Here is a 14,087-nt window from a genome sequence, read left to right as displayed (position 1 = left end):
CCCTCATTGGGCTGGCGGACACCTGTGACTCCTCGCCAGCCCCTGCTCTAGAAGAGGGGGCGTCTCTGCTACCTGCTTCCAGGGGCATTCTCTCCAATGTAGTGTCAGAATGATCTTTCTAAAATGCAGATAAGAGCATCTTGCTGCCCTGTTTAAAACCTCTTACTGTCTTCCTATTGGCTTCAGCAGAAGGTCCACCTCCTTAGCCTGTCATGATCCGACTCCTGCCTACACCTCCAGCCGGTTCTCATTCAGCTTCCCTCTTTGCCCCTGTACTCCTCTCCTTCTGCCATCCTCTGGTTCCCTAAATGTGCGGAGTCGTCCCACATCTGTGCTATCCTATGTGCTTCTTCTGCCTGAACTACTGTTCCTGCTCATCACTGTCACCTGGAGCACGTTAGGTACCATCGGGGCAATGCTATGGGGTTGGGGGAATAGGCCTGCTCAGACCCAATGCCGGGAAAAGAAATGGATAGGCTCTCTGGAAAACAACTTGGCAACAAGTAACACATCCTCCCCTCAAAGTGCCGACTTGAGACTCGTCTAGAAATAGGACCAAATGAATTAATTAGACAAATGCAAAAAGATGTATATAGGAAGTATCCATTGCAGCATTATTATGATAAGAGAAATTTGGCTTAAAAAGCGTGGTACAGTCATATAGTGGAATATTGTGTGGAAATTTAAAAAATGATATCTATATTTATTCACATGGAAAGATCTCCATTATATATTGTGAAATGAAAAAGTAGGTTACAAAATGGTATGTAGAGTACGATCCCAGGAACCTATGTTTATATACCTAGAAAAAGTTGGAAGGCTAACACAAAATATTAGTGATAGTTCTTTTCTGCTTTGGGAGTATGAGGAATTTCTATTTTCTTCTTTCTGCTTTTCTTTATTTTACAAACTGTTTGCTGCAAATAGGAATGACTTTGATTGCCAAAGGAAGTACTAAAGGGGTCATTTCTGTTTTGCAAAGGAAAAAAACGTAGCTGCTGAGAAGTGAGGCTAAGAACAGATCATTAGGACTGAGGAGCTGGCCCTTACCACTGTCACATTTCACTCCTCGCCAGCCAACGTCGCAGTCACAGGAGCCATCACCCGAGGGTCCTTGGTTGCATCTCCCGTGGACACAAGAACATGCTAAGTGGAAAAATGCCCACAAATTGTCAGCCTTTTGGCTTGTGCTCAATAATGCATTTGTCAGTTACCATACAGTTTCCTCTCAGTGCACTTAATTCCTCAATGTGGTTCCAGGGAATCATTGTCTTTAATGGAGGGCTGGGTTCACAGGAAGGGTGGGGTGTGGGAGATAGAATCGAGCAGGCTGACGGGAATCAGTGATGCTTCAACCAAGAGCACATCTTTGGGACTGTGTAGCACTGCGGGCTGGTGACCCAAGCTGGGTGAAAGTGTCCTCAGCTGAGGTTATCTGAGGATCCAGGGTTAGGTGGGACCCCTTGGGATGGAACCATGTTTGTTCTCTGAGAGTGGACTTCTGTCTGAAGTGGACTCCTTTGTAGGTATTGTAAACCTGGTGTGGCCCTGCCTTCTTCAACAACATAGAAGTGCTGATTCCTTTGCTACGCAGCAGCGGCATCATGAGCCTCTTTGAGAACTGGATGAAAGCTCTGGATGCCTTCCCCAGAAAAAAGCATTCAGCTTTTGGGGTTTGCTGGACCCCGTGAAGGTCATCCATAGAACCTTAGGTTAGGAATGCCTGCATAAATGCAAGCTGAAAATGCTTCCAAAAAACATAGAAAAAATTGGTACTATAATTCCAATTACATCTTATATAGACCAATTATAATGATTCAGTTATATGTTGATTTTGTCTGGCTTAGACTAGCTGATGAGAAAACAGTGATAGGGTTAGCCCTATGGCCGAGTGGTTAAAGTTCCACTTTGGTGCCCTGGGTTCATGGGTTCGGATCCCTGGTGCCGACCTACTCCCCTCATCAGCCACACTGTGGAGGCATCCCACATACAAAGCAGAGGAAGACTGGCACGGATTTTAGCTCAGGGCAAATCTTTCTCACCAAAAAAAAAAAAAAGAAATAAAAGAAAAAAAAAGAAAACAGTGACAGCCAGATCAAATTTATGATTTTTAGTACAGGGTAGAAAAAATGCTTTGTGTTCTCCTCATGGACAAGGAAATCCCTTCTCCCAAGTCAACTCTCTTATCAGTGTGTGTCCCTGGGCACAAGGAAGTCAGGGTGAGAGGATGCAGAGGACTTGGCTCCAACAGATGATGATTTTTGTGAAAACAGCTTAGGGTGTTCTTGAGGATGAATTGATAGAGTGATCTTCACATCGAGGCCAGCATGATTCAGGAACAAGGCTCTGGAGTCAAGCAAGGTGTGCCTTCAAATCTCAGTTCTGCCTCTCACCAGGTGTGACCTTGGGAGAAGACATTCAACTTCTTGGCCTTAATAGCCTCATCTGTAAAATGGGTATAACGATACCCAAGTATATAAGGTTCCCGTGTGGATTAAAGGAGATAATGTGCACAAATGTGCATTTCAAAGTATCAAGCAATGTCCAAAACTGAGAGTGTAACCATGAGGACCAGTGTGCACGGCAAATACAGACTCATGTGCTTGGGTTGGGGGATGCCAATGAACAGATTGGGGGTAGATTAGTGATTAAGAATGTCTGGAAACACTGCCTTATGCCAATTACACCATACAGATGTTCTTATAATCCACATAATAGAGATGGGATTCCAGCCTGGCTGGGGAGACTGGTTGCTCAGGGAGCGCTTGGGGAATCACTCTTTCCTTGCACATTCCTGCTTGGTTTCAGGAGCCCAGGAGGCCGCCTGGGTGGGGAGTAGGGTGCTCACCTTGGTCGCAGTGGACGCCATACTTGCCCTCAGTGCAGGTCTCGCAGGCCGTCCCCTTGAAGCCCTCTCCACACTCACACATGCCCGTGCCGTTCATTCCGTCCAAGCAGATCCCGTTTCCAAAGCAGACGTTCCCGGCTTTCCCTGGGCACGGCTGGCACTGGGGACCGAAGAAGCCAGCACAGCATTCTCTCGTCTGAAATGGAAGGACAAGGCTGGACTCATACTTTCACCTTCTGGTTTTGTCCAGCCACAGAGTAGAAATCCCGCTGGTGGGACTGGGTGTATACCCCAGCTTCGACTCCACCTGGAGGGGTGGTGAGACCCCTGAGAATCAGGTGACGCTAAGCAATTGCCAGGGGCGCTAGGAACAGGATGGAGGGCTCCGCTGAGGAGGTAGGAAAGAGGGAAAGGAAAAAGGCAAGTTAGAGAAGAGGATGAAGAAAAGGGAGAACGAAGGACGGGCCGTGGGGGACGCCCTGCAGGATGTCTGCTTGGCTTGGGTTCTGCCTTTATTCTTGAGTGCCTTTAAAACACAAAATCTCCTGCCCCCCCCAGGCTGTGCAGCGTCAGGGCCAAACCATCTTGCCCCTGTAGGATAGACAGAGGCTACGTCTAGTCTTCTGGGAAAGAGGCAGGACAGGAAGAACTTTCCTGAGGACTCTGAAGCAACAGCCCAAAGGTACTTGGCTCTGGGGTCCTGTTTTCTAAATGACCAGGTACACTTTCTTTCCTTAGGAAATCGGCCATTTCCTCTGTCTGTTTTGCTCACCAGCATGCTCACAGGGCATTTCACCGTGTTGTCAGAATAGGGAGGTCCTCTGAGCTTCTCAGTCCCTCAATTTCTTTATCACGCAATTAAATATTGCAGCTTTTACCTATTTGCCGACTCGCAAGGCTGCCCTGAGGTTTATTGCCACCACTGCTACTCTGAATGATGACGATAACGAGCATAGTGAGGAGGAAGCGGAGGTGGCAGAAAGAATCCATGCAAAGGCATTTTGAAAAGTATAACATATGATTAGATGTCCCGATGTCGCTGCAATAATTAGAAAGATGGTTAAATCAGCGTACTCACAATGACAGTTTTCACACATTTTGGCTGGCACCCAATGAACACGGATCGCTTGCCCATGAAATAAACGGTGTAGATACATTTCTTCATCTCTTCACCCTATGAAATGTAATAATTATATCAGCTCTTTAGCTGGGAAAAGTTTTCCAATCTCTAGAAGCAAGTAGGTGAGTGATGCATGGCTGTCTCTCTGACTAAAATGTTCTAGAAAGGGACGGAGATGGTTTTTTGGAGATGCTTCATAAGAAAGAAAATACAGAAACGCAATACTGGCTGCCAGAACACCAGGTGGACAAACCCAAATAATTACTCTATAAGGTAGTAGTCTATAGAAAGAACTTTTCTCTAGAAGACTAATTTAAGTTAGGAAGAATATCATAGAGTAAATCAGATAAAAATGTCCTTCCAGCACTGTATATTGGTTGATCTGAGACTTGATTTCTATTTATTTATTGACTTATCTTCTGCCTTGGTCTGAGAAAGAATTAAGGCTGTTTTCAAAGACTTGTGAAATATAATACAAGATTAAATTAAAATTCAAATGAGAGAATCAGCATTGTCACCATGATGAATTATTATTATCATGCTACAGAAGGTGCATGAGTATTTATTCTTTGTGATGGTTGGAACTTTATGAGAAGTAGCATTGACAATAAGTAGTTACAAGAAACATAGATTATAATTCATTCAAAGACATGTCGACCTCCCCCTAGTCTGCCATGTGTTTCTTAGAGAAAGATAGTTGTAACTTCAGCTAGAGAAGGAAATCAGGCAGGTGGAACTCATCCAGGCTGGGTATGGTTTTGGATATGGAGTCTGCCTTCTCTGATAAAATTTCTTGCTCCTGTCCTCAGCAGGCCACTGGGCTATGAAAGATGTAGAAAGCGAAAAATCTCTTCCTGCATTGTGCACTGGTTGAGATGGACTTTTATTTCTCTTTATTTATTAATCAAAATTTTGCTTTGGTCTCAAAAAACCCAAATGGATTCAAGACTTTAGAAAGATGCATACCATATAAGAAGATGAAATTAAATTAAAACTAAGTGAAGAGATGAAGGCAGTGAAAAACAGATATGCTTGAGATGCACTTAGTAATTTGGACGTCCCTGGGATCTGAACACTGTTTTATCAAAACAGACCAAATACTTACTAATGGTTTCGTTCCAAGTGGGCAGATCGGCTGCTGGGGACACTTCCCACACTTTCCCTTGGTAAAGCACAGAGACAAAGAGAATATTTCATGGTTATTACTTTGAGGGCAAAATGAGGCTGCAAATATTTTCCAGACAATGGAGGTGAAGATTTTAGAATATGGAATTGAAAATCAGAAAGATACTAGAGAAGCTCATCTGATCAACCTCCTTAATGTTCTTTGTGACAAGCAATTCAACGACTTTGGGTCTATGTTGGAGCATCCAAGCTTTCCTCCATAATAGTCTTCTATTATATCTAAAGGATGCTAATAATCCTTTAATGCGTGGAAGTCTTATCTCATTTAAATCCTTATTCCATCAACAACAACCCTCATTTATCAAAAATCCATTCTTTAGTGAATTGGGCCAGATTCAGAGACTAAGCGGATGTGTCACAGACAGTGCCCAGCCTCGGGAGCACATGGTTCAGTGAGGGGTCAGGGTGGATGTCATATATGCTACTCCAAAACAAAGAGCACAACTTAAGAATGACAGACACTCTTAAGTGTGACCTGTTCCTCAAACAGGAGGAGGCCAGTGCATCTAGTTCTTAGCACCTACTGGAGAGTAGATGTAGTTGTTCAGACTTCTGGTTCTTGGGTCAGACTGCTTGGATTTGAACTCCTTCTCTGCCCCTTTCTAGCTCTATGAACCTGGGTGTGTTACTTAACCTCTCTGTGGCTCATTTTCCCCATCAGTAAAATGGGTAGGGTCATAGTACCTACTTTGTAGGGTGTTGTGAGGATTACATGGGTTAAAACATGTAAAATATTTAGAGCAGTGCCTGGCACATAATCAGAGCCCAATAAATGTCAGCAGTTATTACTTTTGCTGAAAGATCCTACACCGTCCCATGGACTGGAGTGAAAAGTCTCCATTACCACATTGTATATTACATTGAAATAACCCGTTTCCGTATTTTCTCTCCTAGTGGACCAAGTTTCCAAGCTTGGCTAACACCTACCATAGGTGCCCCATAGCCCCCTTCCCCTGCCTGTGCTGGGCGTGGCATGGTTTCCTTTTGAGGAAGACCATGGCTTCAGAATCCTGCTCAACACAGCCTTCCAGGCAGCATTTCCAAGGCACTCAAGGTGCAAGTTATTGCACTAGATTGTGAGCCCTTCGAGGGCAGAGGTCATGTCTTATTTATCTTTGTAGAGCCATAGCTGGGTGTGCTGCTTTGCATGCTAGAGATGCTCACTCAGTGTTTTTTGAACTGAATTGAGATACCGTATTAGATGAGTCTTATGCTTAAGATAATGCCTAAATAATATGCTTAAAAAAATAAGCCAACACTCTTTAGTTGCATCATTGGCCTGGGATATAACTTACTGGTACGATAGTAGTGTCATTGTTATCACATCTATTCTTCTGAATTTCCAGAACTTTCCCCAAGCCATGGATCACTCCCTTGTCAGTGGCTACATTGGTGTAGTTTATCGGAGCTTCATTTACGTACAGCTGTGAACCAGAGGGTTAAATGTAAATTTTTATTATAGCGATTTAAATAGAAATAGGGAAGATGGGGATTGGAGGATATTAGCATGACAACAGCCTAGGAGATATTCCAATATTCACCCAGAATGTAGCACATCGTAGTTGAAAGACCTCTGGCCTAGGAGATGGGAGTCTGAGTAACAGGTCTGCATCTGGCACCATCCACCTGTGCGACCTTGGGCCAGTTGCTTTTCTTCTCTGAGTCTCAATGTCCTCTTTTGTAAAAGAAAGAGATTGTTCTGGATAATCTCTAAGGTTTCTCTCCATCCCTCAAATTAGTTGGTTTATGATTGTTTGAAAAATCTAAATCATGATCATTATGTTAGTGCCTATTGGCAAAATGGCTCCATGGGCGAGCTCAGCAGTGCTGTAGATTAGTGGGTTCTGAAGGGGTTAATACTTTCCAAAACCAAGACATAGAGAATGAAACCCACTGTCCTTTTAGCATCTCTACTTCATGGTTAATTTGCAAGCAACCCTCAGAAAGGCTAAGTGACAGTTATGTAAGAATAAAAATAACTAGCATTTTTGGAGTGTTTGAGAGTTTCTAGAAAGTGTTCCACCAGATGACACCATTTCCTAGTGTGTGGAGACTGCTCAGAGGTCTGCATTACCCTACATTTCCCTTGAGGTTTCTTTGGAGTTCATGATATGTTTGTCACCATCTTGGCCTAGTGTGTCCATAAGCACCCAAGACATGGGGCTAAGTCAGTATTTAAATGCTGCCAATTCAAATTCAGTTTCTAGTTGCAGCATGTTTTGTTTTAATTTTTTTTTAGGGAAGGATATTTTAGTGATTTATTAATGCAAAATAAGTGAAGCCATTAATTCATTCATTAATATAAGCAATATAACTGGAAACAAATGGCTCCCTGAAAAATTGGAGTGGTGTGTGTGTGTAGCAGGGCTCAGGTTGGAAGAAGGGGGAAATTCTTTATGATATTAAGCAGATGTCAAATTCATATCCAATCAGGGTTTAAAATTATTAAATTAAAATTTAATAACATCCCCCACACTCCCCACTGCAGCAATGTTAAAATGACTCTACTACGTGCCTTCCTCTGAATGTTGAAGTCCCTTCTGATTTACTTGGAGTCAAGCGAATTTCCCTTAGAGGTTGGGAAAAGTCACGGCTCTGCTCCACAGAGGTATTCCAGGGTCCGTGTAGCTTTGGAAAACTAGCAGGGTACCTTCCTCGTGGTGTCAAATGGCAATTGCAACAGGAATTTCCAGAATTCCAAGAGGCTGAGCTGTTTTAAAACATCAACATGGCAGAACTTCTGACGCTGCAGTACTGTTGCTTTGGTATTGAAAAAGTGAATCATTTTCATTGTGAGATGTAGCCAGAGAATTATGGGCTGCAGTCAAGGTTTGGTTTGAACACAAGTCTACTCATGTGGAGAGCATCTTTCTACATCTCCATTGTCCTAAGAGAAAGTAAATGAGTTATCGACAGAAGCGAAACCTTGACTGTGAGATGGAACTATTTGTTTATTGTAAGATGAAGCCTCTATTGTAAGATTGCTCTCGACTGAAGAATTTCCAAACAAATGGAAAATAAAAATGACAGAATTGAAACTGATTCAATTAAGGGCATTGGAACATTCATCTCTGCATGATGAAATAAAACAGGGCATAGATAAAAACAGAAACAAAAATGTAAGCTCTTTATCAATACAAAATTGCTTTACCTGGAAAAATAAGAAAATGTATCAAAAAGGATCCCCTCAAGGTTCTCACACAATAGGTGAGACCATTTGGAGGCATCAGAGGAAAATATTTGGAATTAGATTATTCTCTAAGTAATGAAGAGTCAGAAAGATTTTTACCCAAGCAGGTTAAAGAAAATGTATACAAAAATTCACTTGTGTTTTGGGGCTGGCCCTGTGGCCGAGTGGTTAAGTTCACGCGCTCCGCTGCAGGCGGCCCAGTGTTTCGTTGGTTCGAATCCTGGGCGCGGACATGGCACTGCTCATCAGACCACGCTGAGGCAGCGTCCCACATGCCACAACTAGAAGGACCCACAACGAAGAATATACAACTATGTACGGGGGGCTTTGGGGAGAAAAAGGAAAAAATAAAATCTTTAAAAAAAAAAATTCACTTGTGTTTCAATGTTGATAACACTGAGAAAATTGTTTTTAAGATTGCACTTCTAAAAAGGACCAAGTACTATTATTGATTAAAACTTTGTGATTAAATTTTCTTCATTTTAACATAGTGGTTAGCTTATCTTATTTATTATTATTATTATTTTATTTATATTATTATTTATTTGTTTTTATTTTTTTCTTAAGAGAATCTATACTGGAGTTATGTTGTGAGTTTCTTGCTGAATTTTCACAGATTGATCTTCTCACTTGATGTTTGAAATAGATGAATACAATTTTATATTTTAAATATTTAGTTTCACTAATTCTTTTTTATGAATTCTAAACACTTTTAAATATTAGGGGTTGGCTGAGGTAAACGCTGGGATACTGCTGTGGAGGTCAGTTGGTCCTAGGACTGTCGTGTCTATGATCAAGCAATGATAATAACGTTAATTCATTTGGCTGCCGGATCCTGCGTCCATCGTTAGGCTCCTCATGGCCTGGGGCCAGGGCCACTTCCTGGGAGTTAGGTTTTGCTCTCAGGTTCCCTTTGATCTTGGAAACTGCTGGGGGACCCTCTGTTGGGTTTGTTAGGAATCAGTATTAAAGTGCACCGTGACTGCTGGGATCCAAAGACCATGATTAGCCAAGCCAGACTGGTCATCTGACGGCTGGTGACAGGAGGGTGAGTGGGGAGTGGGAGCTTGACAGTTTGGCTTAGTCATCACTTTATGGTGCAACAAAGACAACTGTCTTTTGTTGACAAGGCTTAGGAAGCACTGGTGAGAGTATCCAACATGGAAGTGATGACGGATGATAGAAGCTAAGACACTCATTCCCGGGTTTATGTCTAAGGCTCGCACCTGGTCATCGTGGAGGAAGAAGGCGAGGAGGTAGGAGAAGCCCAGCATGGTCTCCCGGTGCATGCCATTGTGCAGGTCATTCTTCAGCAGTTTCTCCTCCAAGACCACGTGATACTTGACTATATCCTCCTCCTGGACAACACACAGAACTGAAAGTCAGCCCGTAGGTCAGCCAGTCCCCAGTCACTTACTGGGCTGCTCCAATGTGCCAGGCACTGTGGGGATGACAAGAGCAACCGCTTGTTGACCTGGAAGTTTTGACTAAGGCATCAGGGCACGAGAGATATTGAATACTACATTCGAGACACATCACCTCAGAGAACTTGCAGATTTTCCATGTACGATGGTCAAGAACTCATTATGAGACCCTAAAACCCAGACTGAGGGCATGAAAGGTTGGGGGAGGGTTTTGAAGATGGTTTCTTTGGTGAGAGCTGCTGTGAAGAGAGAGGCCACAACCCAGCCTGCCTTTCACCTCAGGGTCACAAGAGGAGGTTCGATGGGATGTTTCGACGAGCTTGATCTGTGACCCCTGCAGATCGGGTGGGCTGTGGGACTGGGGTCTCACTCAGACCTGAGAAATCTCATGCTAGGGACAGCTGGCAGGCTGATCCACAGTGCAGTAGGGAGGTTGTCCTGCTGGGACATGCCTGCACTCCCAGTGTGGGCTTGGGACAAGAGCATACATGTGTCTTGTGGACCGGATGTGAGGCGGTGTCTGAGAGAGCTGGCGCCTTAGGTCTTGTCCTGAATGGCTGCCTACATGGGCAGACAGGCCTCCTCGGGGGGAAAGCTGGAGGTGGGCTCTGGATGCTTCGAGTCCGAGGAAGAAATAAATGACAGCGAGAAGAGAGTGCACACACAGGGGTGGAGGGAACTGCAGGCAGAGACCACCAGTGATGGGTGGGGTCTCCGAAGAACCCATCAAAGTGTCAGAGAGAGAGAGCGTGAGCTTTGAAACACTTGCCAGGACCAGAGAGTGCAATGCCATCTCAAGACAGTACCATTTAGATGAGAACCTTCCTACCCTCATAACATCTCTTCCCAACCACCAACACTTCCACCCTGCAACTTCCAACCTGGTGAGCCCAAAACTGAATTTAGTGGGATCAGGAAAGAGAATAGAAACATCACATGAGGAAGGAGGAAGAGGGGTAATTGAGTCATCGTCTCTCAGCTCCAAACCCACCCTCTACACTCCACTTTCTGGTACTGGGGCTGGGACGACAGGCTCCAGTTCTCCTCCGCCACAGCCTCTGCCAGTGGAAAGTGCTACAGGCAGACTGTGAGGCCGATTAGAGAAGAGGGAGACAGGGGGGCTGGCCCCGTGGCCGAGTGGTTAAGTTCGCGCGCTCCGCTGCAGGTGGCCCAGTGTTTCGTTGGTTCGAATCCTGGGCGCAGACATGGCACTGCTCGTCAGGCCACGCTGAGGCAGCGTCCCACATGCCACAACTAGAAGAACCCACAATGAAGAGTACACAACTATGTACCGGGGGGCTTTGGGGAGAAAAAGGAAAAAATAAAATCTTTAAAAAAAAAAAAAAAAAGAAGAGGGAGACAGGATCTCCCCTTCTGGTTTGCGTCCTGTTCCTATGGTATCACTCCAGCCACACGTCTTCACCCGGCAGTGGCACCTGAATCCAGATGGCAGTTTCTTCTCACTTGCAGACCAGCTTTGTCGTGCCCTCCCTACCTCAAGACATCAGCACCAGCCAGGCGATGCCCTCCCCTGGAGGTCTGGGTCTTGGACCCCCAGGGACCCTCCTCCAAGGTCAGAGACACCAGCTGAACAGCACCCCCCCCTCACAGGTCTGCGTTCCAGCTCCGTGGGGCTCCTCCTCTTCATTTCTAAGTTTTAGTCTTTCTAGTCTCTTCCCTCTGTTCTCCCGGCCTTTGGGGTCGTAGATGCTTCCTGCAGTTGCTACCTCTGTGATCTCTTTTTTGTCTTTCAACTATATTTATACAGCCGTATACCTCATAAACAATTCATAATACTAAATTCTCGCTGGTAACAGTTTCTCTGTCCTGATGGACCCTGGTTGATTCAAGGACCAAGCACCCTCCTCCATTGCCTGCCTGGACAAAGCCCCAGCATGGAATAGTGAGGGGAGAAAATTTAATTTAAATCCAGTTCAAAAAGTTGATTAGTACAAGGGGCCGGATTTTTTTTAACTTAGTTGAGAACTGTGTTTGCGACCTAAAGTGCCTGTAGGACTTTGGGGGTGCAGAAAGGCTATGGGATTGCCTGAAGTTTACTGCTCGTTCAACTTGCCAGTTACAAAAATCTGAGACCCCCGGCTCTGCCTTCATGGAGTTTATAATCTAGTTGGAGAGCTAAGACCCATGCCCTTGAAAAGAAAATTTATTGCATCAGGGGTATATATGTGCTGAAGGGGTGTAAAAATGGTCTGAATTCAGGGACTATCTGTAGCTCAGGGGGCCCAGAGTCAGCTTCCCTGAGGAGGTGAGACTGGACTTGAAGAATGGGTATGGAGGATTCAGGAGGTAGTGAGGGATGGAGGGCAGCCTTCCTGATCTAGGGGGCAGGTGTGTGTGTGTGTGTGTAGATACTAAGCAAGGGCACCAAACCCATCTTTGGCTTCTTTAGGGTCCATGAAACCATCACTCTGGTTAGACCACAGGGCTTCTGCAGAGAACTGGTGGGAGAGAGCAGTGGGCCCAAGGGTGGCTTAGAAGGACTTAAGTGTCAGCCCCCATCTCAGTAGCATCTTCATCTCAGTCACTCTATCTAAAAATATAAGTGAAAACAGTGTGCTTGTTGTGTAAACACAGTTTCAATGTGTCCTCTCATTGTGGGGCTGGGGGCAGGGCAACCCTGGCCTCCTTCTAAATGAAAATTCTGGAGCCACCACTGAATCTAAGATAAATTTCAGCCAGTTTATGGAGGACTTAAATACCTGGGGAGGTGGTTTGGACTCAGTCCTATAAGACATGGGGATCCACCCAAGGGTTTGAGCCAGAGACTGGCATGATTGGAGCTTTTTATTGTTTCACAAAATCCTTTGACAAATTTTGATATTTAGCTCCAGATGTTAGGAATCAGGGAGGATAGAGAGGGGAGAACAGGAGGAAGACAGAGATGATGAACTCCGTCTAGGTCCCTGCTGCTTTCTCCCGGCATGGGACCAGGGAGACGCCAGGCCAGGGAGAGGAGGGCGCGGCGACCATGAGGATCCTCCCAGGTTCCTGGGACGCCTGCGTCCTTGTGTTTATGGGCCCAAGTGTTTGTTTCCAGGAATACGAACTAAATACATGAGCAGCTCTGGCCCGGGGGAGGTTTGTGTGTGAGAGCGTCTCTGCATGATATTGACAAGGAAGTTTTAATGAAAGAGTGAAATGGTACATGATTGATGGGTTGAAAAATGTTGAGTGAGTGAATTTCCAGAACATAACTTCTGTGCTTATTTTTGCCGATACCTACTAGAGATGTGACCTTTTTCTCCCGGACGTAATTCTCAATGGCATCGTTGTTGGGAGCGAACACTGTGTAAGCATCAGCAGCCTCGATCGCATTAGCCAGATTATATTGCTGTGAATGGAAAGAGACAAGAGTGAGGGATTTCCGTCCCCAGGTAACCTGAGCAAACGGGTCATGCAGAGAATGTGGTACTTGCAATGATGTAGCCCCGGAAGATGGAATAGTCGGGCATCTGTTCCAGCCGGGTGAGCAGGTTTGGTAAGGAGCCAGTTAGACCTCTTTGGGGAAGCAGAACCTGGGAAAGGAAGCCCCCAAATTCTGTTAGCATGTGTTGGAAGGACAGTATGCAATTATAAGGACCACTGCTAGCACAGAGAGTGCCTCTGCAAATTTAAAAAAGCAGCATTCTTTCCTTTGAGAGTTTGCGATACCAACAGGGGTGCGGACTTGGGGAAGAAAGTGGGTTGAATTTCAGACCCACTCCACCCTTAGGCCAGGCACCTTTATGCAACCTGCACAACTGTTCATGGTGGCCCTGACAAAGGTGACCAGCATGTCCAACTGACTGGCAGAGAAGGAGCTCCTTTGGCAGCCAGGGCAACCCAGAGGCTCAGCAGGGGGCTTGAATTGGTCACCATGCGTCACAACTCTTTGTGCTCACATAACTTCTTCCTCAGTCTGGTTGCTAAGCCATGAGGAGCCTCAGTTGTCTCACGTAGGAAGTGAGGACAATAGCACCTACTTTCTTAGGGTTATTGTGAAAATCAAATGAGATAATGTGACACATGACACTTGGCACAATGCCTGGCACCTAGCGGGCTGTCAGTTATTCCAGTTATTACTGTGTGCAAGGCAAGGTGCTAGTGCTGGTAAGGGACACAGAAAAGATGCAGCTCCACCCCTCCAGGACATGCCATCATACAGGGGTTCAGGACCTATTCCATAAGGAAGAGCTGTCTATACCAGAGGGCACGGTCATGCCAAATGAGTTCTATACCAAGAAATCCCATGGGATTTCAGACTAAGGAGAAGGAATAAAACCAACATTTACTGAGGTCCCACTAGGCAGCAGACATGGA

At 45.1% G+C, this 14,087-nt stretch overlaps 1 protein-coding gene across 2 annotated transcripts in view; it reads right to left on the bottom strand.

Annotated features, from left to right (window-relative positions):
* STAB2 (stabilin 2) overlaps nt 1–14,087 on the bottom strand; it is a 147,812-nt gene that overhangs the window by 52,843 nt on the left and 80,882 nt on the right. For both annotated transcript variants that reach the window (XM_014865791.3, XM_070507167.1), the window contains 8 exons: nt 13,205–13,303; nt 13,012–13,119; nt 9,570–9,701; nt 6,449–6,577; nt 5,074–5,130; nt 3,927–4,022; nt 2,849–3,044; nt 1,051–1,146 (listed from right to left, as the gene is read on the bottom strand). In XM_014865791.3, the coding sequence (XP_014721277.3) occupies nt 1,051–1,146; nt 2,849–3,044; nt 3,927–4,022; nt 5,074–5,130; nt 6,449–6,577; nt 9,570–9,701; nt 13,012–13,119; nt 13,205–13,303 (913 nt within the window). The remainder of the gene's footprint in view (nt 1–1,050; nt 1,147–2,848; nt 3,045–3,926; nt 4,023–5,073; nt 5,131–6,448; nt 6,578–9,569; nt 9,702–13,011; nt 13,120–13,204; nt 13,304–14,087) is intronic.

This window comes from Equus asinus, chromosome 4 (assembly GCF_041296235.1).
Source record: "Equus asinus isolate D_3611 breed Donkey chromosome 4, EquAss-T2T_v2, whole genome shotgun sequence".
In the NCBI taxonomy this organism is placed as follows: Eukaryota; Metazoa; Chordata; class Mammalia; order Perissodactyla; family Equidae; genus Equus; species Equus asinus.
Note: the sequence above shows the minus strand (reverse complement) of the source record. Positions and strands in the feature narration are given on the sequence as shown.